General features: G+C 41.2%; 1 protein-coding gene across 1 annotated transcript in view; it reads left to right on the forward strand.

The window, feature by feature from the left end:
• Positions 1-7,465: 7,465 nt before the first annotated feature.
• The window catches only part of loxl1 (lysyl oxidase-like 1), a 40,063-nt gene continuing 35,369 nt past the window's right edge, over positions 7,466-12,159 (forward strand). The window contains exon 1 of the mRNA XM_057854367.1: positions 7,466-8,721. Coding sequence (XP_057710350.1) covers positions 7,713-8,721 — 1,009 coding nt within the window. The 5' untranslated portion in view covers positions 7,466-7,712. The remainder of the gene's footprint in view (positions 8,722-12,159) is intronic.

Genomic DNA, 12,159 nt, shown 5'->3' on the forward strand with positions numbered 1-12,159 from the left:
ATATGGCATATTTTATAGTTTGAATTGCGATTAATTTTTAAGCTGTAATTAACTCGATTAAAAATTTAAATCGTGTGACAGCCCTAATATATATATATATATATATATATATATATATATATATATATATATATAATTTTTTTTTTTTAGAACCAATCAGAGCTGACCGTCTCTGCTGATCACATGTCAGTATGTCAGCCAATTGAACAGATAAATGAGTCCAGGCGTTTTACTTTGCTGCGTGCATTCGCACATTGACGTGACTCATCATCGTCAGAATCAGATAACTGCAGCAGCTGGGGAAACCCCCATGCCGTCTGTGGAATAAAATCAATAATAAATATTGATGGAAATTGGTGGAATGGCACTTTATAATGCTTGTTGTTAACACTTGTGTATGTAAATCTGATGTTTGTAGACTGTTTTCTTCTTGGAGCTGAAATGCATGTGTGGCAGCTTAGCTTTTTTTACATAGCGTTTTGACAGTTGCTGTCATATTTTCAGAATCATTGCACCATGTACCGGAACAGCGTTCCGCCCCTGAATCTTATACCGGAACTGCGTTCTGGCCCTGAATCATATACTGGAACTGCGTTCCTGACCGTTCTGGCCCACTTTCACCCCTGGCTCTCTGCCTACGGCTTAGATTAGTATTATTGATCCCTGTCGACCTACTGTCACAGACCCATTGTTATTCCCCTTTTTCCCCGATCGCATGTATTTTTGTTTGTATTTAATAAACCCTTGAACGCATCCCTCCGTTGTATTGTGCTTTGAGGGCCAACCTTTTTTCTGCATTTGCGGACCCTAACATAAGCAAAAAAATAAACCACACATTTCCAAAGATGGATGATGGACTCTTTTCCTCGGCTCTACGATCCAGTAACAATTTGATTTTGTTATGTTTTCAGTTTAATTTAGCTATTTCCAGCTTGCTCTGTTGATAATTGCGATGTTTGTTCACCGCTTTTCATTTTACTACGAAGACAGAGGAAGTGACGATCGGCCTGCTATGATATTTACGTCATCAGCCATCGTGCTGTGACCCGTGAATTTAACGCTTGCTTTCACATACGCCTCGTCCTGGGAAAGTCCTGGACATTATAATAATACGCGACCCGTTAAATGTCCGCGTAATCTCCGTGTCAGTCAACCCAGGAAATTGCTTTCGCATACAAGGCCTGCCCGTTTTAATCCTGGGATTTAAACAGTATTCAGGGGTACGTGAAAGGGGGCTTATGAGACTCGCTGGATGAAGGGAAAGCATCTGACATTACAGGCATGCATACTGTGGCACATGTGACACATCATCATCACATATTGGAGTGTTTAAAGAAGTAAATATGGTCCATTTGGGAGTTGTTATGCTTTTCAGGCAACTTTAAGGATGTTACTTTACCGAAGCCAACACTTTTATTAACCTGCGGAAGAAGGAAACAGTAAATTCTACACTATTTTTTGCTTTTTTTGTTGGTTTCGTCAAACGCTGGTGACATAGTTCACTTGTTGATGACATATAAGTCACATTCATGCAGATATGAATTCATACTGAAGAAGCATCGGACAGAGATCCGATTTTTATCCTCATACGATTGAGGTCAGGTCGGATGTGAAAAAAAATCCAAGAATTGGACATTTCATAGAGCATGAAAAAATGAGATGTAGTCACATTTGGGAAGAAATTGGATTTGACCAGCAGTGTGAAAGTAACCGAAGATTTTGAAAGCTCTGAGCAGATGAAAATGATAAAGCAACCAACAGTACCTAAAATCTGATTTGAGAAAACATTGGAATAGAGGATGGCCGGTCAAGACAGTCATAAATATTAAATGATGATAATAAAAAGGGCCACCCGTATTTTTCGGACTGTAAGTCGTAGTTTTTTTCATAGTTTGGCTGGCGATGCGACTTATACTCAGGAGCAGGGGTCGCGTTAATCGAATATTTTCCGTCGTTGACCGTTTTTTAAAAACGGTGACGGAAAAAACTGAAGTCCGTCCGTCATTTTGACAGGTTGCAATTCACACCCCAGACCACAGGGTGGCATATTAATTAGCTATTGTCTCTCTTAATGCATGACGTCGTTGGCTATTGTGTCAGAATATTGTAGCGTCACCGTGGTCTGGCGGTGTAGGCGCACTCGTGATTGACACATCAACGCGAGGTTCTTATTGGTGCACCCGGTGTGCAAGCGCGTCATCCAATTGGTGGACTAGATTGTCGCCTGTGTATAGACAAGTTTCCAAGGTACTTCCGGTTTACTTCCTTATGTCTTCCTTCCCCTTCCGTTTCCGCCTGTTTACCGTTGAAGTCAATGGCGGTGGAATCGAAGTTGGGAGGTCTTTATGCAAGATCCCGGGAATGTTATTTTGATGTAGGCGGGTGGAGAACCAAGCCAAGGCGTCCATGCTTCGTACCATGTCGATTTCCAAACCATGGGTGCTCGTACTCGTCATACAGGTGGGAGGGAAGGAGATGGACAAAACTGACAGCTCCTGCAGTCATGCCCCCGCTGTTATGGAAGGTAATGTGCTCTAAAAATACGAAACCTAAAATCTGGCGCATGAAACGACTTGTTGCCTTTGCTATTAATATTGCGATGATGATTGTAATTACGAAGTTTAATCATTTTTACAACAACTAGCTTCTGCTACTGCTGCTAGCCGCCTGTTGCTAATCGTGTTTGAATGCACCGCATAAATCCAAGTGTTACAAGTTTTTATTCGTTTGTTTACAGCTGGGAAATGCTGTTATAAAAGAGAAGACAACTTGACTAGTACGTTGATGGACATATATCGAACATATATAGTTTGCGTTCCACAATGATGATGACAGCTGACTCCCGGGAGAGGCCGAGAGAGGCAGGAATTGTGACAGACGGTGGTTCACCGAGATTGCCGTGATCCAACTACGAACTTGTGAACAGTAGCGTCTTTAAATATATGCTATTGGAGCTGGAATTACCGAGGACGGGAAAAAAGCACATCTAAATGCCGCCGAGGGCCTCCGTGATGTCGCTATTTGTTCACGAGGCTCCGGAGCTCTGCGGTCTGATATCACATTCTCGTATGCTATTTTTGCAATACTTTTATAAATGTGATTTATTGACCTGTTTTGGACTGCACCAATCGTTTTAAATAAAACAAGAAATTGAATCATGTCTAAATGTTTTATTGCGATCAATGCCTGCAATAAAAAAAAGAATGACATACTATTTGTGTTTACATCATATGTACATAACCTTGTAGCATTTCCTTGTAACAAAACAATCCATGTCAGCCCTTCTGCAGTCGGCAAATGTAATATAACTTGTAATTTAACCACATTTTGGTCACTAATGGCCGTAGTATCAATCCATTCCTCACGTTAACACAGGCTGACCGTTGTTAATAATTTTGTCCACGAAGTGACACGAACTGCCATCCAATCTCATTTACGTGTCATCTAGGTCGTGCTGAATCAATTTTTGAAGATTCCATGGGTTTCTCTGACTTGATTTCGTAGTTTTATCGTCGTCAATACACTGCTAATACACTGCTACTCGACCGGACCGGAAGTGCGAAGCAGACATTTTCCAAGATGGCGGCGCCCGTATTTCGCTCAGGAAACTTGTCTATAGACCCCAATCACATGACGTCACAACTCCGTCCCCTGACTGGAGCAGCCATATTGTCCGTCAGCTCGTCCTGTTTACACATTACCGCTACGTACATGCCTCCTATTACGGCGTGTTTTTCTGCTCGTTAACATTAATAATCAAAATGGCGAAGGCGTGTGTGGCGGTTGGTTGCAGTAACAGAGAAGATAGACGGAGAGACTTGAAGTTCTACCGTATTCTGAGAGACCCGAAGAGGAGAGCGAGATGGACTGCTGTAATTAGACAAGAAATCTGGGCACCAAACAATCCACAGACTATGTAGTAGTCATTTTATATCTGGTAAGATGCATTTAATATATATTTAGAAGATTTTGGGCTGACAACCACAATTAAGATCATAGTGTGACGTTGGTGATTGGGGTCTATATAGTTGCCTCTTTTTCTTTGAGAGTGGAGTTGTTTTGTTGGTGTTGTTGGCGGTAAGCAGAGTAAAAAGAGGGAGAAAAATACCACGACTTCCGTGTCTAATTTTTCGCCGCCAAGCAAGCGTTACAATATTAATTAAAAATGAATGAAAACTAAATACTATTGAATATGTCATCATTATCATTTTAAAAATTTAAGTGACTGGTAAAAATAGATTATGACTGGATTTTTATGACCCTGTCAGTCAAAATGACAGACAACGAAAATGTCTAGCGCAACCTCTGCTCAGGAGTGACTTATGTGTGAAATTATTAACACATTATGATATTTCACATGTTATTTTGGTGTTTTGGAGTGACACTGATGGTTTGGTAAACCTGTTAGCATGTTCTTTAAGCTATAGTTATCTGAATAACTCTTAATAGCTATGGCCACGTACGCGTTCTGCCTTAGCCAATGTGTGTTTAATTGTATTATTGACTTTTTTATATTGAAATGCATGCTTTTAGTTTGTGACGCTTTCACGCCCACGTGGGAGCGCACTCACACTTGTTTACGTGAAGAAGAGGGCTCACACGCCAGAAGAAGACAGATAGCACCCCAGTGTCTCTGAGCGAGTGGGCGAGAGAGAGAATGAGAGAGACGGCTGCGAACCTACGTTCATTGTTTATGCTTGTAAAATATCTTTAAAGAGGCAACGCCTGTGTGGATCATCTTTTCTGTTGTTGTGGTGTGTTTTCCACCCGCGATCGGACACTTGGAGCTAGTTGTGTGGTTGTTTGAACGATGTGCTAATGCTGGCAAACGCATGCTAACCATTTGTGTCATTGCTGTAATAGCACCTAATTATCATTTATTAACGTTGATGTGAACCTGTTTGGTATCGAGGACGAAATTGATTCAGCAAGTTATATGGATGTCTTGCATCGTCATTTGGGAGTTTAGTTCGCTGTATAGCCAGGATCGAGCCGTAGCATCCTGGTGAGGACAGTATATTCGCATTTCGTTGTTCATGCATCATGTAACATCATACTGTAAGCTTATTCAGCATGTTGTTCTCGATTGTATTTTTATTAGGGCTGTCAAACGATTAAAATTTTTAATCGAGTTAATCATGCTTAAAAATTAATTAATTGTAATTAATCGCAATTCAAACCATCTATAAAATATGCCATATTTTTCTGTAAATTATTGTTGGAATGGAAAGATAAGACACAAGACGGATATATACATTCAACATACTGTACATAAGTGCTGTATTTGTATATTATAACAATAAATCAACATGATGGCATTAACATTAACATTCTGTTAAAGTGATCCATGGATAGAAAGACTTGTAGTTCTTAAAAGATAAATGATCGTACAAGTTTTAGAAATTTTATATTAAAACCCCTCTTTTGTTTTCGTTTTATCTAAATTTGTAAAATTTTCAATCAAAAAAATAAACTAATAGCTCGCTATTGTTGATGTCAGTAATTACTAGGGCTGTCAAAATTATCGCGTTAACGGGCGGTAATTAATTTTTTAAATTAATCACGTTAAAATATTTGACGCAATTACCGCACAAATGCCCCGCTCAAACAGATTAAAATGACAGCAAAGTGAAATGTGTACTTGTTGTGTTTTTCAGAGTTTTATCGCCCTCTGCTGGCGCTTGGGTGCGACTGAATTTATAGGCTTCAGCACCCATGAGCATTGTGTAATTATTGACATCAGCAATGGCAGGCTACTAGTTTATTTTTTGATTGAAAATTTTGCAAATTTTATTAAAACGAAAACATGAAGAGGGGTTTTAATATAAAATTTCTATAACTTGTTCTAACATTTATCTTTTTCAGAACTACAAGTCTTTCTATGCATGGATCACTTTAACAGAATGTTAATGCCATCTTGTTGATTTATTGTTATAATAAACAAATACAGTACTTATGTACCGTATGTTGAATGTATATATTCGTCTTGCGTCTTATCTTTCCATTCCAACAATAATTTACAGAAAAATATGACATATTTTATAGATGGTTTGAACTGCGATTAATTACGATTAATTAATTTTTAAGCTGTAATTAACTCGATTAAAAATTTTAATCGTTTGACACCCCTAGTAATTACACAATGCTCATGGTGCTTAAACCCATAAAATCAGTCGCACACAAGCGCCAGAAGAAGGCGACAAAAAACACAAATAACAAGTGGACATGACACTGTGCTGTCACCTTAATCTGTTTGAGCGGGGCATGTGCGTTAATTGCGTCAAATATTTTAACGTGATTAATTTAAAAAATTAATTACCGCCCGTTAACGCGATAATTTTGACAACCCTGATTTTTATATTAAATTGCCTTTCAAGATGACATATCTGTTCTATATGTTGGATTTTATCAAGTAAATTTCCCCCAAAAATGCAACTTGTACTCCAGTGAAACATGTTTTTTTCCGCTTCATTGGGCATATTATGGCTGGTGCGACTTATACTCAGGTGCGACTTATAGTCCGAAAAATACTGTAATATAATTTAATCTAAGTCGTAAAAAAAAAGCATGTTTTTGGCACTAGTGCTTCACTTCCTGTTGATTATTTTGCTCGAAAGGTAACAGGAGTCAGTTGGGATTTCCTTGTGTGTTGGATTCAATGTGAATGAAAGTAAATAAGTCAGTTTTTGTGGGTCCAAGAACACTGAACATAGAGTCAAATTACTGAAGTGTCTCGGGTCCAATGCTGTATTTTGGGCTACGGGTGGGGCAGTTGAACGTGGCCGTGGTTGTTTTTTTGTGGGTCCTGTTTTATCATTCATGGTATTCAATGGGGGTATTGGTGAAAAAAAAGCTGATAATTTTGATTTAAAAAATTGAGTTCCAATGTAATTCATCATGTCTACAAGCATAACCCTCATTGAAAGGAAAATACACATTTGATTTTGTCACAAAATGTTTCACAAACAAACTAGTAGTTAAAGCATATTAAGGTGTGTTGTGAATAAATTATGCAAGAATTTCATGTACATGTATGACCCCAAGGAACTGCTGCTTGTTTCCTTTTGTTGAGCAATGTTCCAACCATGTGCCTATTGTGGAAGTATAACCACTCTCTGACAGAATGCTCTCTGTTACCAATTACAGCATCACACATCTGATCGTCATTATTGTGGTGGAAGTTTAAAAGGTAAAGAAATAGTGTTATTGTACCCATATAAACACCTGTTGCTTGCATGTCTGCAAATGTAGTATGCTACACAATGAGAAAAGAGTCCAACAAGTTGTGAGTAGTGAGGTGTTCTTTACAGTACATGCCTTTGCAGATTGTAATGTTGATTTTGGAGGCCTCTCAGAGGGCTGGCCTGCTGCTGGCCAGGAAACATCACTAGCACTAGGGCCATGTGGGACCTTTCCTTTTTTTTTAAAAAAAAAAGAGAGAAGAAAAAACCTTTGAGATTTTTTTCACAGCTCATTGTAAGCAATCAGGCAAATACAAACTTGCAGTTGTACAGCAGGCAGGCAGGCAGGAACGTCTGACGATAGACAGACCACCACATATTTCACCTTCCACACACTTGTCAGGAGAAGACCTGCAGATGCACCTGAGCAGAAGCCTTGCATCACCTCAACTCCTCCGACAGACCGACCCCAGGGACCGGGACACATGTTTTTTTTAAGGGCGCCGAAGGTGTTTTGAGTTGGAAGTTATAATGCTGCCCGTTGTTTGTTTAGTGTTCTTCCTGGCAGGTTCAGGTCAGGCCCAGAGTCAGCGTCGGACCCCCAGGCAGGACAGCTCAGCCACGCCGTGGCGGCAAGTGATCCAATGGGAGAACAACGGTCGTGTATTCAGCCTGCTCAACAGTGGGTCTGAATATGTTCCAGTTGGGACAGATGCCCAAGACCGAGATCACAGGATAGTGGTCGCCGACACCCGCCCTCAGTCTTCCCGAAGACCCCAAGGTGGGAACGTCCGCAGGCAGGCGCCTTCACGGGGATCTTCTGAGACTATCCGGGGGCAGGCCAGGCATCCTTTTGGTTTTGGGCAAGTACCTGATAACTGGAGGCAAACATCAAGCTCCACAGGTGGGATTCCCTTCCAGAGGGCCTCCGGTACTCGGACCAGACAATCCACTGGCTCCTCATCTTACCCTTCATCTCCTTATAGCATTCCATCCTACCCTCAGTATCCCATTCCTCAACAGCCCGTCTACCAACCTGTGCCCTTTGAGCCTAGTTATGCAGAGGGCCCATACAGGAGCTATGAACCACCATTTCAGCCAGTTCCTGGTGGGAGCTATAGCGGCGGAGCTTATGCCGGCGGACAGGGGTTTACCGGTGGGGGGTACGGTGTGGCTCCTATACTGCCCCCCTCACAACCTGAATTCACTGATGATGGTTACCAGTTCTATCAGTCTTATAGTTACGGAGCGAGCCCTGCAGTCCCCCCACAGGCGCAGCCACCATTCTCAGATGGACTGGACCGCAGATACACTCACAGTCTCTACAACGAGGACTCTGCCGCCTCCGTCCCAGATAGCAGAGTGGACCGGACAAGCCAAGATGAACAAGCACCGGTACGGAGTCCACAGTATGAGCAATTCCCACCGTTTGCAAGACCGCAGCCTCCCTTCCTGCAGCCTGTTCCATCTGGCAGAAACTCTCCAAACTCTGCCATTGAGCAAACCAATGTTGGGGGCATATACCAACAAGAGCAAAGAGGTAAAATAAGCTCTTTATTTTTTTTATTTTTTTAAATCCCACTTGGAGTAGTTTGCAAAAATGACAAATGTACACATTTTGTTCGGGAAGTTTGCTCTCCAGAGAGGCTGGGCGTTTGAAGAAGAGTCTTAAAGTTCTTTAAATATTTCATAGGTAGACAGACTAATACTTCACTTGCTGTCACTAAGGGGATTCTCCCCTTTCTCATTGCGATTCTTTAAAGGAATTCGAGTGATGCAAAAGTTGAGCACTCACTCTCACCACCCCCTTAAGTATTCAATCATCATTTCCAGCGCATTTATCAGATGTCTTAAGCAATCGTTGTAAGAGTCAGCCTTATTTTTCATGGGGAAAACAGGGTGCAAATTTATCTTTTGCTGCTTGTGCTGTTTTTTTTTTTTTTTTTTTTTTTTTTTAAAGATGGCCCTGCACACAAAAAGCCCTGTTTGAACGGGGGGGGCTCAGCATGTTTCACGTGCAGTTTGGAAACAGCAATGGTGACCTCATTGGGTCTGGTGAGAGGTGGGGCTCCTGACTGCACTTGAGACAGGAGAAAGTAAACAAGGTTCAAAAAGGACGGCTTGGGACGAGAGGGGCTGTTTACACAGCAAATCACCATTCCAAGTAAGGAAGGGCCATATGGAAAGTCCCTGCAACAGTCTTCAGCATTAGAAGAGGCCTAACTTAAAGGGCAGATGAATTCTTGAACGTTTTACTATATTAAATTGTACTGAATGCATAATTCGCTGTCAAAACTCATGTTACCCCCCAAAACTTTGAGTTGACCGCATAGTTTTTAAGTTACGGCCATAGCGAAACCTTAGCAACGAGGGACGTGACAAGGTGCCAGCAGCTACCTGATGACGTAATTTACAGAAGACCTCACCAGCACTCCAATACGGAAGTATAGCACTACAGTAGGCTATTCTCATCTTATATTGGAAAGATTTTCTGGGTTTTAATCCGAATGTGTAACGATGAATTCCTCACACGAAGGCTCGAGACTCTATCAGTGGCTCAAAAAAAAAAAAAAAAAACCTTCGTCTGCAACAATTTGGACATGTTTTGTCAGTCAAGCGGAAGATCTTCTCCCTAGCTTCTCGATCGCTTCTTTGTTCTTAACATTTCAGCGACAACAGCTTTCAAAGCCGAGGAGCATACAACCTTGGTTTTTCAAGGACGTAAGTAGACCCTTCACAGTTGCTCTCGGTTGACAGGCGAATGGCCACAAACCAACATGGTCATTTTTAATTCATTTCGTTATTTGACTCAATGGTTCTGAAATGATAGGACAGAAGAAAACTACCAATAGTACACTACAGAAACCAGTTTTTGCATGGGTGATTATAGCCTGCAACTGAGGCCTGCCAGACCCCAGGCAAACAGTCAGTATCTCAGTATGTTGGGTCCTGCCATTTTAACTTTAGCCCCCTAAAGATTCCATATCAAACAACCTTCCAAAGATGCCATTTCAAAAAGTGCTGGGAGCTACCTTGCTAAAAAACTGAGTACTCTTATGGATAATATTGATTTGGGACATACAGTGGGGCACATAAGTGTTTAGTCAACCACCAACTGTGCAAGTTCTCCTACTTGAAAAGATTACAGAGGGCTGTAATTGTCAACATGGGTAAACCTCAACCATGAGAGACAGAATGTGGGGAAAAAAAACAGAAAATCACATTGTTTGATTAAAAAAAAAATTATTTCCAAATTAGAGTGGAAAATAAGTATTTGGTCACCTACAAACAAGCAAGATTTCTGGCTGTCAAAGAGGTCTAACTTCTTCTAACGAGGCTCCACTCGCTACCTGTATTAATGGCACCTGTTAACTCATTATCGGTATAAAAGACATCTGTGTACAACATCAGTCAGTCACACTCCAAAGTCCAAACTCCACTATGGCCAAGACCAAAGAGCTGTCGAAGGACACTAGAGACAAAATTGTAGACCTGCACCGGGCTGGGAAGACTGAATCTGCAATAGGTAAAACGCTTGGTGTAAAGAAATTAACTGTGGGAGCAATTATTAGAAAATGGCAGACATACAAGACCACTGATAATTTCCCTCCATCTGGGGCTCCATGCAAGATCTCACCCCGTGGCGTCAAAATTATAACAAGAACGGTGAGCAAAAATCCCAGAACCACACGGGGGGGACCTAGTGAATGACCTACAGAGAGCTGGGTCCACAGTAACAAGGCTACTATCAGTAACACAATGCGCCGCCAGGGACTCAAATCCTGCACAGACAGACATGTTCCCCTGCTGAAGCCAGTACACATCCAGGCCCATCTGAGGTTCGCTAGAGAGCATTTGGATGATCCTGAAGAGGACTGGAAGAATGTGTTAAGGTCAGATGAAACCAAAATCGAACTTTTTGGTAGAAATACAGGTTCTCGTGTTTGGAGGAGAAAGAATACTGAATTGCATCCGAAGAACACCATACCCACTGTGAAGCATGGGGATGGAAACATCATGCTTAGGGCTGTTTTTCTGCAAAGGGACCAGGATGACTGATCTGTGTAAAGGGATCTGTGAAGGGGGCCATGTATCAAGAGATTTTGAGTGAAAATCTCCTTCCATCAGCAAGGGCATTGAAGATGAGACGTGGCTGGGTCTTTCAGCATGACAATGATCCCAAACACACAGCCAGGGCAACAAAGGAGTGGCTTCGTAAGAAGCATATCAAGGTCCTGGAAGTGACCTAGCCAGTCTCCAGATCTCAACCCCATAGAAAATCTGTGAAGGGAGTTGAAAGTCCGTGTTACCCAACGACAGACCCAAAACATCACTGTTCTAGAGGAGATCTGAATGGAGGAATGGGCCATAATACCAGCAACAGTGTGTGAAAAGCTTGTGAAGAGTTACAGAAAATGTTTGGCCTCCGTTATTGCCAACAAAGGGTGCATAACAAAATATTGAGATGAACTTTTGGTAGTGACCAAATACTTATTTTCCACCATGATTTGCAAATAAATTCTTTAAAAATCAAACAACACTTTTTGTCTCTCATGGTTGAGGTTTACCCATGTTGACAATTACAGGCCTCTCTAATATTTTCAAGTTGGAGAACTTGCACAATTAGTGGTTAACTAAATACTTATTTGCCCCACTGCACCTCAATGGATTGGTTTTCCAGTCCACTAATATAAGAAGAAATCAACATAGTGACAGAATGCTAATATTGCAAAATAAACAACCTGAGAAGAAAAAGCACTACGGCAGGTGCCATGAACGCATGTGTAGAGAGGGAGGACTATCATGCTGTTAGCCAGATGTAGAAAGATATCGAAAAGACAACAAAAGCAATAAACTAGATCGATGAAGAGTTTACTGAAATCTGTTTGTACTACCACAAATGAGAAATGACAAAATACTGAAATGAAAACATTTGATTTACCAACTTATAGGACTATAAACCTTATTTTATTTCCTC

Source organism: Corythoichthys intestinalis, chromosome 1, assembly GCF_030265065.1.
Source record: "Corythoichthys intestinalis isolate RoL2023-P3 chromosome 1, ASM3026506v1, whole genome shotgun sequence".
Classification (NCBI taxonomy): Eukaryota; Metazoa; Chordata; class Actinopteri; order Syngnathiformes; family Syngnathidae; genus Corythoichthys; species Corythoichthys intestinalis.